The sequence below is a fragment of the Sitophilus oryzae genome, unplaced genomic scaffold (assembly GCF_002938485.1).
Source record: "Sitophilus oryzae breed Bouriz unplaced genomic scaffold, Soryzae_2.0 scaffold_41_pilon_pilon, whole genome shotgun sequence".
Classification (NCBI taxonomy): Eukaryota; Metazoa; Arthropoda; class Insecta; order Coleoptera; family Curculionidae; genus Sitophilus; species Sitophilus oryzae.
In genome coordinates, this window is record NW_022146996.1 from 2,944,838 (window position 1) to 2,958,165 (window position 13,328).

At 31.0% G+C, this 13,328-nt stretch overlaps 1 protein-coding gene across 1 annotated transcript; it reads right to left on the reverse strand.

The window, feature by feature from the left end:
* Positions 1-1,428: 1,428 nt before the first annotated feature.
* Positions 1,429-8,375, reverse strand: LOC115885796 (C-type lectin 37Da-like). Its single transcript, XM_030904819.1, has 3 exons — positions 8,231-8,375; positions 3,765-3,882; positions 1,429-1,792 (listed from the first exon to the last, which is right to left on the reverse strand). Exons 1-3 carry the CDS (start codon positions 8,324-8,326, stop codon positions 1,521-1,523), a joined length of 486 nt encoding a protein of 161 aa, XP_030760679.1. The 5' UTR covers positions 8,327-8,375; the 3' UTR covers positions 1,429-1,520.
* Positions 8,376-13,328: the final 4,953 nt, after the last annotated feature.

Genomic DNA, 13,328 nt, shown 5'->3' on the forward strand with positions numbered 1-13,328 from the left:
AAGATGACAAGATATCATGAAATACATCTCCTCTACGTAGACCTCAAGAAAGCGTATGATAGTGTACCCCAGTCTAAATTGCGGGAAGCTCTCAAAAAACTAATATCAGCATAACATTAATTAAGCGCTGTCCAAGAACTTTACATACATAAATACCGCCATTACTCGCTGACGAGTATTTGACACGCATCAGAAGATGGTCACGCAAGGCGTTTTCTTTCATGAGCTTTTCTGTGACTGAAAAGCCCGATACGTGATGTTATCTGTCTACCGCACTCCGGACATTCAAAACTCTCATTGCTTTGTTGCCTCTTTACTTTTTGGTTGTCGCTCTTAACTGACTTTACAATTCTTCTCCATTCCGTTCTATTGTGAACTGCCTCTTCCCACTCATTCTGCTTGTTAATTTTCTTTAAGTTTTCGTGGAAAATATCCTTGAACCTTTTGAGTTGTCCATCCGGCCTCCTATTACCGTCTACAAGCACACCGTAAAGCAGAGATTTTGGTATGCAGTTTTCTTGCATTCTGCATACGTGACCAGCCCATCTTAAGCGGGACTTTGTAATCATGACTTCAATACTCTCGCAGTTAGCTTTTTCAAGGACCGATACGTTTGAGACATGATGGAACCATTTTATTCTTAAGAGTTGTCTAAGATGTCTCTGTTGCAACTTGTTTAATGCGTTCATGTGTCGGCGGTATGGCACCCAGGTTTCGCTTCCATATAACATGGTGGGAATTATTATCGCTCGGTACACTGCACCGCAAACCAAGCATTTTTAAAGAACAACACTAGCCAAGTAAAGACAAGACAAACAGTATCAAAGGGATTCAGCATAAACAAAGGTCTTAAACAGGGCTGATGTCTGTCCACGACACTATTTAAAATCTATTTGTAACAAGCTCTGAAAACGTGGACTAGGAAGTGCTAACAGATGGGGATACCACTAAATGATTCGATACTTTACACTTTTTGTTTCGCTGATGATCAAATAATACTGGCTCCGAGATAACGAGGACCTGGAATATATGACTCGCAAATTAATTGAAGAGTATAACAAATGGGGGCTGGAGGTAAATTTTAAGAATACGGAATATATGTGTATCGGCGGCGAACAACAACTTAATTCTAGAACAGCAACGGCAAGAGATAAAACTCCAAATGGCGAGCAATTAGACAACTCATACTTTTATGGGATAAGGGAGTATCAAAACAAAACAAAGTCAAAATTTATGACAGCATAATTAAAAGCATTATTAGTTATGGTAGTGAAGTATGGCCTTTAAAAGAAAAAAAAATCTTAAGTTGCTCGAAGCTACAGAAATGGACTTTTAGAGGCGCGCGGCCGGGAAATCGAAACTGGATAGAGTAAGAAATGGAAAGAATTCAGAACATCATGGGCGTTAAACACAGAATAACAGAAGACATCAAAATTAACATAATCTTTTTATTTGACTTAATACATTCGGTTCTTGGAACAAAGGCTTTTCATTTGATTCGCCCATTTCTAGTACATAAATTACAGAACATCGTTAGATCCGTAACAGTTCTGAACAGCCTGACAAATATATGGCATCGGATTATTACACCCTAAATCGTTCCATCCATTTGGTTCAGGACTATACGTTGGCATACCGAGTTGAATACAATATTCGCCTTCGTACTTGTTGTACTCGGTTTTGGCATTATCAGGTTGACCGCGCAGCCAATCTGTATAAATAATTTTCGTTCCCGTTGTTGCCCAGTAGTAGTCACCGTTTCCCAATCTTGTACCTGCTAACCAATATCCATCTAAAAATTTATTAGAATTAGTTATTATTAGGGTTAATTTGTGTTTGAGAGTTTGTTTTAGAAAAAAAGTATAAAAAATAAGAGTATACAGAGTGCTACAAATTCGGGGTACGAGCATTGGTATCCGGAAACTGTAATAGATACGAAGATAGTTAAATTGGGGCATAGTTGCCTCTTGGATGTCCACCAAGATGCCATCGAAAAAGTTTTAAAAATTTCAAGGATTGCTGTGTTTTTTAGAAAAAGCTTTTTTTTTGGAAAATTAATTATATTTTTTCCTGTCGTTACTTTTTAGAAAATCAAGAAAATAATTGCTCATTCTCACAGCCACTTCATTAGGGCTATCTGACAGTATTTTCAGATTTTGAAATTAGCTGATAATTTGTGAGATACGGAGGCCAAATTATTTTTTTTTAAATACGGACCTGCATTTTTTATTTTAGATTTTGAAAGAAGTCTCCGGAGTACAGTGATATACCACACTTGATACTTTTTGTTCTTTTGGGTACTTTAACAATAACAAAACTATTTAATTATTATTTAAAATAATTTCAAGTCCGACTCTGTTTTTTTTTAAATTATTTAATTGGATTATATTCATCGCAGCAATATTAATTAGCGCTAATTAACATTGAACAAAGAAAATCGAGCTAATTGAAAAATTCAGATAAATAATATCCAGGTCAGCAATTTAAAGATATTATTTTTACCAATGACTAAAGAACCCAAGGATATGTAACATCCATATACGGGCTGCAATAGAATTTGTTACGTTAGACACCATCATTTTGGAGCCTACGTATGAGTCACCACCTCGTCAACAGCGACAATTTTAGCGATTTTCAATAATTTGTTGTTTGTAGTGAACTTTGTATAAACTTTATTACAATGGTGATGTGTTCAGCTTTCAAGTGTAAAAGCCGCAACGATAAGAAAGAGCTAGGAGTTGCGTTTCCATAAGTTAGTATAGTTTTTTTGTAAACCCTATTGTTAATCACACCGCATAAAAAAAATCTAAAATGGATAGGTCAGGTGATCGAGGAGGCCCCAACGACCGTTTTTAGAGAGGTATTTTAGATAACAATCGATATTTAGAAATTTTTAGACACCCTGGAAATACTACCACCGAGCATGTCATTGTAGCAACTTGCAACTGCGTTAATACGCCTGGCGGCGACCGCTTCATACTCTTTCAGATATTTAGCAATAAAATAAAGAAACCTGTTATTTTTAAGCTGTTATGTTAAGCTGTTTTTTATAAATAACTATAACAGTTTCAACTGTTATCTAAAAATAACAGTTTTGCCCATCACTATCATGGCTAACTAAGTGAAATTGTTTAAAAATGATAAGAATTGGCTATAACTCAGTAATTTTTCGAAGAAAACATATTATAGCTTATATCGCTAAAAAATCTTAAAAAATGGCGCTTTTTATAAAGTCATGGCCAACTATGGTTTCCATTTAAAAAAACATATGTTTGTGTCTTATGTCAAAAATGACAGGCTTTAGAAGAAAACGGAGGACACGATCTCATTAAGGATGTGATTATCTACAACTTTTATCTGAAAACTTTTTGTCTAAAATAGCTTATAATGGAATTAGGGACAATTTTTAAAATGGCAGAAATTTGTTTTTTTCGAAATATCTAGTAAGCCATGAAATTTTTCAAAAATCTGAACGGCGGCTATTTATGACCCCACAAAACTGCAATTCCTTCCCTATTTAACCGACTCTGTATCTCCAGTAGTTTCCGAGATACCCATAGAGAACATCGTAGGAAGCTCACCCTGTATAGTTCAAATGAACGAATCGATGGCCTCTACACTATCCGCGAAATTATTCGTAAAATCTTTTTGGAAGTATTACGCGAAATACACTTTGCAGAAGTGTTTTTTAACGTGTTTAAATTAATGTTTTTTATGTGATAATTATAATTAAATTTGAAAGTTTAGATCCCCTACGCACTTACCTTTGTACCCATTATCTGTCAGAAATTTTTGCAATGCTTTCGTTTCTTCTTCAGAATTTACACTAGCTAGTTCCAGACCTACGCCTTTGCAATTAATTAATGCTTGAAACCAATTGACCTAAAATTAAAAATAAAAATATCACTATCTATCTAATATCGATTTGTTATATTAAAATATTAATTGTGAGTAATAAACAAACTCAATTTCTGAACCATTCAGATTTTAAATAAACAGAATAAAATTTATTAAAGCTGTGTTTTTAAAATTGTATATTTTGTTTAGATACGATCATCATGGGTTGTATTATAATTCTAGCCGTTTATTTTAATATATTTTTTGGAAGATGTCAAACTAACAATATAAAATCTAAAACCTGTATATACCTTTATACATCTCCTGGACGAGCAAGGCGATCTGATGCTTTTGTATAAATAACAAAATAAAGACGATGGAATTTCCACAAAAAAAATTATTTTCCATTTTAAAAATTGTCTACCACTTAATATATTTTTTTCTTTTTAAGTTTCTTTTGTGGTATTCAATGACGTAGAATTATATAGTATCTACACAGGGTGTTTCAAAAAGCATATGCCATCTCTAGTAGACAGATTCCCGAGGGGTGTCTCACTATTGGAATTACATGTACATTTTCTTGGCAGTCGCTGGCAGTCATTGGCAGTCTTCTTCGCAGTCATTGGCAGTCGCTTGGCAGTAAAGTGATATTTTGGCAGTACATGTACATTTTTTACCCAAGTGTGACACCCCTCGCAGATTCCTCATGTAAAAATAAGATTAATTTTTCATATCAACATGGGTCCTATTCTGCTTTGTTTCGTAGCTACAGGAGGTTAAAGTCGTCAGTTTTACCGATTTATTATAATTTTCTTCCAAGTGCTTGTATAGCGATTCTAATGAAATTTGGAGGGTAAAAATTACTATGAGTGCTACATATTTTAATACTAGAAAAAGTGCCGACAGATTCACCAGTGACGTGCATATAAGTAATAACTGGAATATTTTTTCTAAAAAAACATGTGCGCCACTGACTTTTTTCTTCTTATTAGCAAAATTATATCCTTTAAAGTATGGTCAGTTAAATGCCGATTAGAAGTTGTCCATTTCGATCTCCGAGATGAGATAAACGCAATTTTATTAAATTAAAATAAACATAAAATTAATAGATTATTTAATTTAATTTATTACTCATTTTTGTTAAAAATTATAACACTGATGTACAGGGTGGGTCAAATTCGACGCTTTTAAATGGAAACACCCTTTTCTATAGGAGATAGACAAAAACTAATATCGGTGTCTGGAGCTCAATTTTCATCAAAAACATAATGGTGAAAACCGCATATCGATCTCTATTACCGTTTCGGAGTTACGGGGTGTTTTTCAAAAATATGCATGTTTAACAAATTGCTGTAACTTTTTTGCTATGAAAAATGTTGTATTTTTATGAAAACATTTCCAAAGCACCTTTTTACGTAGAATTTAATGGTTTAAGTATAATTTTTTTAAAATTAATAATTTAAGAATTATCAACAGAAAATTTGATTTTTTATATGGGACACCCTGTATATTTTTAATTTATTGAAAAGAATTTAAAATTACCTTTCCAAAAATATAACACACTTGATATTTTGCTGGATTCCTCTTCGAGATATAGAGTATATAAAAATTCGCCCGCTTTAAATAAGTAGGCTTTGAACGGCATCGGCTGTGATGCAAAAAACTTCTAGCTTTGAGCATCAATTAAAACGAAAATAATACTTGCTATGAGAGATGCAGAATTTTATAACCATTTAAAATATATTTATCCTACATCAACACATTTAAACTATTTCTAATAACAATTAAAATAAATAGCAAACCAAGACATAAAATTTTGCTACAGGTGCTCGACATATCGACCGTCTTCTGTTATGGACAGATGGGTCAGTTTTTGAACATTTCTCGCGGAATTCATTAACTCAGTGGGGGTGAAAGATACCCTCTCATAACTGCTAAGTGTTTCGAATTATTGTCTAGATTATACGGAAGAATAAAGAACCTTTATTGTTCCGCAAATATATCCATATGATTAGATCCATGGGCACTAAGTCAGGCGGCCTTGACGACCAACGGCTGGGATCTTGGTTAGCAATTCAATTATTCTTGAAATTGGCTGCAAAAATTTGCTGATAACTTCAGCGTTCGGAGGCGGTGCGTCGTCTTCCTGGAAAAATATGTTTTCGAGTTCCATTAAGGGCATATCATCAATAAGGGATCCAAAGCCTACTAGTTAAAATTGGCGAACTTTTCAAAATTCTGTATTTCGAAGAGGATTATAACAAAATATCAAGTGTGCTATATTTTTGGAAAGGTAATTTTAAATTCTTTTCAGTTAATTAAAAATATAGAGGGTGTCCCAAATAAAAAACCAATTTTCCTGTTGATAACTCTTAAATTATTAATTTAAAAAAAAATTATACTTAAACCATTAAATTCTACGTAAAAAGGTGCTTTGGAAATGTTTTCATAGAAATACAAAATTTTCCATAGCAAAAAAGTTACAGCGATTTGTTAAAAATGCACATTTTTGAAAAACACCCTGTAACTCCGAAACGGTAACAGATATTGATGTGCAGTTTTCACCATCATGTTTTTGATGAAAATTGAGCTCCAGACACCGATATTAGTTTTCGTCTATCTCCTATAGAAAAGGGTGTTTCCATTTAAAAGCGCCGAATTTGATCCACCCTGTACAGTGCTACCTACAGCAAATTCCACTCAAAAATAATCTTATTTAAGATAATTACAAAAGGCTTGTTTTTTAAAAGTTTTAACATCCAAACCAAACTTTAAAACTATGCATTTGCGGACCATGTTTATAGGAACTTTTTTTATATTTTTTGATGAGAAATCAATGAGTACTTATTTAATACTTTGGCAAGTTAATGACATTAAATTTTCTTAAAGGTTGCTATTAGAATTCAATTAAGGCAAATTAATTAAATTGCGTTAAACTCATCAAGGAGACCGAAATCGACAAAATATCATGAGACAATTTTTAATCAGTCCATTTAATGGTCTACACAATTTTCCCAACAGAACAAAAAAAGTCAATTCGACACATATTTTTCACACATATTTTTTTAGAAAAATATTTCTAAAATAATAGGTCCGGCAATAGTGCGTCGCGCATCTGTAGCTCCTAGAATAAAAAACTTGGTAATTTTGTTTAAGTGTCAACCTAAAGTATGTACGAGGATGTATTTCAAGAAAATATTTCGGAACACCCTCTATATTATTTTTTCAATATATGGAGAATTAAAAAATGAAAATTTTTTGAATTAGAGTATTTCAAAACTTTTAACGGTTTTTCAGATATTCGCGGTTTTATCTTTCATATGGCATTTTCCATAATAAATTTTTATCAAAGCCGCCCAATAATTTTTCTCTCGTATTTTACCGTTGAAAAAGCCATATGAAATAATACTGCGTGTATCTGCGAAACCATTAAAAATTTTGAAATACTTTATATACAAAAATTGTTCATTTTTTAACTCTCCATCTAATAAAAAAATAATATACGGGGTGTTCCATTAAAAAAAAATAGAGAAAAATTATTTTGTACTTTAGAAAGTTTGGCGTAGAATTTTAAACACCCTCTATAATTTACGATTATGATATTTATAGCAAAGTTAAGTATAGAGCATCTAAAGTAAATACCTAATATATAGTTTTGATTTCACGACATTTCTTGTATTTTTAATATTTTTTTTAAAGAAAGCTGAAAAATATATATTTTTTATTTATTTATTAATACCTCTGAAACTATCGAAACGTATTTACTCATATCATAGGATTATGTAAGGTGATCTGAAAGGAAGCCAAAAATGCAATAATATATAGGGGGTACCATTTAAAAAAAATCATCACAATCCACTCACACTTTTTTGAGCCACCCTATAGAAGTTAAAATATTTTCCTGAAATACATCCTCGTATATACTTTAGGTTTCCACTTAAACAAAATTCTGAAGTTTTTTATTCTAGGAGCTATGCCCGACGCACTATTGCCGGACCCTGTATGCACGATAACTTTTACCCTCAAAATTTCATTCAAATCAAAAATTAAAAATTATAATAAATCGAAAAAAGATGATCAATTCAACCCCCTGTAGTTCCGAAACAAAGTAGAATCGGACCTATGTTGATGTGAAAAATAAATCATATTTTTACGTGAGGAATCTCTCCACGAGAGATGGCACATGTTTTTTAAAACACCCTGTATAAAAATAATTAAAATAAATTTGTTATGTTCTACCTGTTAATCTTTTTAAGTTTAAGGTTTAATATTTGATCTTTATTTGATTGATAATAATTGGTGTAGTAGATAACCCTATTTCATTCAAAATTTTACGAGCTGCTAGTCCACTTATTTGCCTTTAATTAAAATAAAAATTACGTATAATACTCACCGGTTCGTTTACAACTACATATTTTTGACAACTAACACAACAAAATAATATTATTAATAAAAAGGACAGTACTTTACAATTTTGTTTAAGAACCATGATGATGTGTTTTCAACTTTACTACAACGTGGAATATGGTAGATGCAGGAACTATATATATAATTTACGTAAAAAATCATGTCGGTGGGAAATTCCATGACTATAAATTTGTGGTCTGAAAATTTCATTTAAAATATTAATTCTTTTAATGGACCATTTAGTAGGAGACATTTAGCATAAGATATTTAATATGCTGTATAGCCCAGTCAAATTAGATAAATCGGTGGAAAAAATTCTGACAGTTTTGAAAATGGTTTTAAAGGATTCTTCTAGACTTGGGATGATATGACATGTGTCAAAAGTTCCTGAGTTGAGCCCGAGAAGGGGATCTCCTGGTTAAATGTCACTTATATTACTCTCTCTTCTTTTTAGCTTATATCTCGGAAAATATGACACCTATGGAAAAATACCCTATATACTGGGTGCGTCTCAAAAGTGGCTCACCCATATAACTTTTTTATTTTTTCAGATAAAGAAATAAGATTTGGTATGTTCGCATATGGCATAAATTATGATTGATTGACGTATTCAATTATTTTTGGGCACTACCTGTTTCACCAGAAATGATTTTGAAATGGCGCCATCGGTATTTTTTTACTTTATTTGATAGAAAATGACACTCTGAATAGAATGACACATTATATGTCAACTTTTGGCATATTAGTTCAAAAACAAATTGTATTTTAAATTTCAATCTAGAGTGCCATTGTGGTTGTGTTAAAAACACTAATTTTTAATTAGTTGTTACACTTGGTATTTCGAGTCAAATTGTCGTGATGAACCGCATGTTAGGTTAATATACCAACCCCTTTTTTACCTGGAAAAATAAAAAAAAAGTTATAGGAGTGAGCCATTTTTAAGACGCACCCGGTATAAAACTCTCTACAGAAAAAATAGAAAAAAAAAAACAGAGAATTCTCTACAGAAATGATGCATTTTTTAACAGGTCTAACATTTTAAGAGTTGCACGGTTGACAATATTTTGTCAATAACACCATTTCTCATACTGTATTTTTTGCATTTAAAATCAAATTAAAGTCTAATGCCGGGTCCAGACCAAGCCGACAAAACAGTGAAAAGACAGAAACATTCATGTTTTACGAAGTTGTGACAAATCCAATATATTTCTGCGACATTTTTGTCTCATTTTTGTTTTGTTTCAAAATTCGGAGACTTTTCAATGTCCCGTCTCGAGTCGGTAAAGATCAAAGTGTCTATGTTTTGTTCGTATATTTTGCGACAAGTTGTCGGCGCTGTGTGGATGCCGTTGCAAACCAAACCAAATCAAACAGTAAGAGACCAGTGAAATCACACATGGTTAATAAAACTCATTCGCAATAACTAAACTTTTTACTTTTTTGTACTTTTGCCATTGTGGTGTGGACAATTTGTCTCAAGTTTGTCTTGTCAGAAGTCTCCATTTTTTGTGACAAATTTGTCTTGTTTTTGTCACAAAATCGTGTTTATTTTTTGTCACCTTGGTCTGGACCCGGCATAACATTAAACTATAATAATAATAATAAGGGTGATATTAATGGATTCTTATATTCCCTAGAGAGTCTTCATTGCATTCTGAATTTTAGTTTTCCATTGGAGCTGCAAACATTGTAGAAAATATACGAAAACTATAGATCGTGGTTCACAATTCATGATTGCTCAGAGTTGAAGATCTCTATGTCTACACAGTAAAAAATATTTACATAAAATTACCATAAATATAATTTTTCAAAGTATGGTAATGTGAAACTTTCATGTCCTCCAATGTATTATTCCCTATATTTACAGAAGATAAATGTTATAGGCTTTGTTATAAATCATACTATGCAAACGAGTAAAAATTAGTACTATACTTGAAATTTAACGTATTTTTAACTGTCCTGCTATATAATGAAATGATAGGCTATGGAGTAAACGCCAATTATAGATTGTGGTATACCAAAATGGTTTGTAGAGATTCATAACTAATAATGTAAAAAAATAAATTGTATGACTTATTACGTAATTTTACTTTTATTAAATGTATAAAACACTTTGTAAAAAAAAGATTGAAAGTATATACAAGTTGGTCCGAATTAACAGGGTTGGAAAAAATCATGATTTTTTAAAAAAAATAAAAAAAATCAGATTTTTTTGATTTAAATCGGATTTTTTTTATTTAAATCAGATTTTTTTGATTTTAATTCAAAACAATATTTAAATCGGATTTCCAAATGACTAGGACTTATTTCCAATTAAAGTCTTATCCTAAATGGCTAAATCTTTATAACTCTGAGCGATACCGATAACATTAACAATTCTACGGCGCGTGTCATTCTTCCACATCGGTGACCAATATATTCCGCAAAAAAAGTCGCTCCCTTCAGATCAAAAGGATTTTTTTTCAAACGTCTCAAAAGTATTAAATTTTGTCATTTTAACGGCTAGGCATAAAAGTAAAGCACTGTTACGCCTAAGCACAAAAGTGCAAAAATATATTATTAAAATGATATTGGGTGTCAAATTCAACGAGTGTACAAATCGTTTCTCGATTACTGTTTGTATTAGTTGCAATGTTTAAAATTGATTAAAAAATTATTTGTTATGTTTTAAAAAAATGGTGTTTTATTCGAAGTAAAAATGTACTTTTTGTGCCTCCTTGTAACGTCGGCATAGCTTTACGATGGTCCTCAAAATGTACAGCATCGTCAAAAAAAGTATAATTTCTACTCTTAATAAAACAACAACTGTTGTTCGGAATTAGTCTTAAGTCGAGAATGAAATTAGTATTATCTAATGTCAAAATGTAAAGTACTTACTGCAAATCAAAATGTCGGTAAGAATTTGGAAACATACCAACGTTTCAAAAAAAAAAAAAAAGTATATATATTCGGACAACGATTATAGATTTTCGGGAATGAAGATATAATCTTTATATCAGGAGAAACTAGTTCTGGGCACCAGTCTGCGAATGATATGTATTCGAACAGCGAATTTTTGTCACTTATACATAAATTTTAAAATAAATCCCTGCGTTTAGCAGTCTTATGGATTCACACGAAATTACTTCAAAAATCGGTCCAACATTTAAATTGATGAATAGGTATTTTTATACAGTTTTATAAAATTTACAATTATTTTTCGATTTATTATCTGTTATATCTGTTATAGAAATATTTTTTATATTTTTCTAAGATAGATTTTTTAACTTTTACAGTTATTTTTTGATTTATTATAAAGTTTCAATAAAATTAATTTTTTGATTTAAATCACATGATTAAAATTTAAAAAATCACTTGATTTAAATCACGATTTAAATCATGATTTAAATTTAATTTAAATCATGCCAACCCTGCGAATTATATTCGGGAAAATTTCGCAGCATATTCTACAGATAAAATAGGAAAAAAATGTTCTAGAAGTTTATGTAATAAAATGATTCTTTTCCGAGATACAGGTTCTAATTCGATTCTTTCCAAATAATTGCTGAACTAATATCGATATTTGGATGAAAATGGATCTCTGGATGTTTTCTGGACCCAAAAATAGTTAACTATACTATTATAATAGTTAGTTTTATACGCTCAACACAAAGTTATTCCAAAATAGTTAAAAATTTGTAATTGGTGTCTTCTACAAGTAGGAATCATATTGACATCGAAGCCTAGTTCTAGACCCTGTATTTCCGAAAAGAAGCATTTTAGGACATAAACTTATACGAACAATTTTACCTATTTTTATCTGTAAAATATGCTGGCAAAGTTTCCGGAATACAATTCGAACTACCCTGTATATTACATACAACATGAAATAATCTTAGAAATTGTAGTAAATTAAAAAGGGGCAATAAATAAAATACTAAAATATTTTATATAGGTTTTATCAAAATTCCTGCTAAGCATTGGCAGTTCCTTTGTGGTTCTAGAATTAGGCCCTTGGATGAAAACCTTTCTATGCTTGTGCCTCTATCTCTTTTCCCAGTGGACATTCTGCTTTTCTTTGATCCAGATTTTTACTGCACTACGGATTATACATTTGGATATTCCTTGTACTTGGCTTCAGACTAAGATATGATTCTGATGACCCTTGCCTTGCTAGATTATCGGATTTTTCGTTGCCTTGGATTAGCGATGGGAACTATCGAATGAATTAGACTATCGAATGGTTACTGAATGAATAATTTCAACTATCGAATGGTTTCATTCGAATAAAATCATTCATTCATTTGTATACTAAAGCATATGTGACAACCTCGCCGTGCAACTAAATGATTATCGTTAAGCCACGACTATCGAATGCTTTTTATAAATGAAATTTAGTATTCGTTTGATTATTGTCTGCGTCAGTGCATTATTAGTCCTTCCCAAAGAGGTTAGGTCCTTCCAAATTTTTATAACTTGCCTTCTAAATACTGTGCTATTTTTGCGTTTATTAAAATATTTAAAATACTAAAGTAGTAGTGTTTTTTTTTTAAATTGATGATTGTGTAATGTGTGCAGGTGGTCAAAATTTTTTCCGAAAATTTTTTGTGATTTTCCGATCTTTCAATTATTTAATTTTATACGGTATATGGTCTATTTTTTAATGGGAAATTTTGAGAAGTAACAATTTTAAGAGAGATGAGGTGAACTTACAATTAATTTTAAAAATACATATGTATTTGTATTTTAGATGTTTTAGTAATATGAATTAGTTGAACTTAATAATCATATATAAGTAATGTGGTAATGTGGTTAAGTAAATTGTTATCAAACTCAAATTTTGGGATGAGAAAATTAAATTGATTGATTAAAGTTTTACACGTGCCAATTTAAAAAAAGTTAACGATATTTGTATTTTGTTTATGTTAATTCTCTTACATGTAGATTTTTGCGAAGAAATATTTCATTTATTTTTTAAAGTAAATGCCAGTAAAAGCAAATATTATTTTTAAATACTAATACAAAGTAATAAAAAGTAATATACATATTATATAATTTTGATTCCTAATTTTTTATTTATATTTTTCTTCTATTACACTGCATGC

Coding starts and splice junctions, on each gene's coding strand:
- LOC115885796 (XM_030904819.1), bottom strand. CDS start 8,326: ATGGTTCTTAAACAAAATTGTAAAGTACTGTCCTTTTTATTAATAATA. Junction 3,883..8,230: donor ATGTAGTTGTAAACGAACCG/GTGAGTATTATA, acceptor TTTTAATTTTAG/GTCAATTGGTTTCAAGCATT. Junction 1,793..3,764: donor GACAGATAATGGGTACAAAG/GTAAGTGCGTAG, acceptor ATAAATTTTTAG/ATGGATATTGGTTAGCAGGT.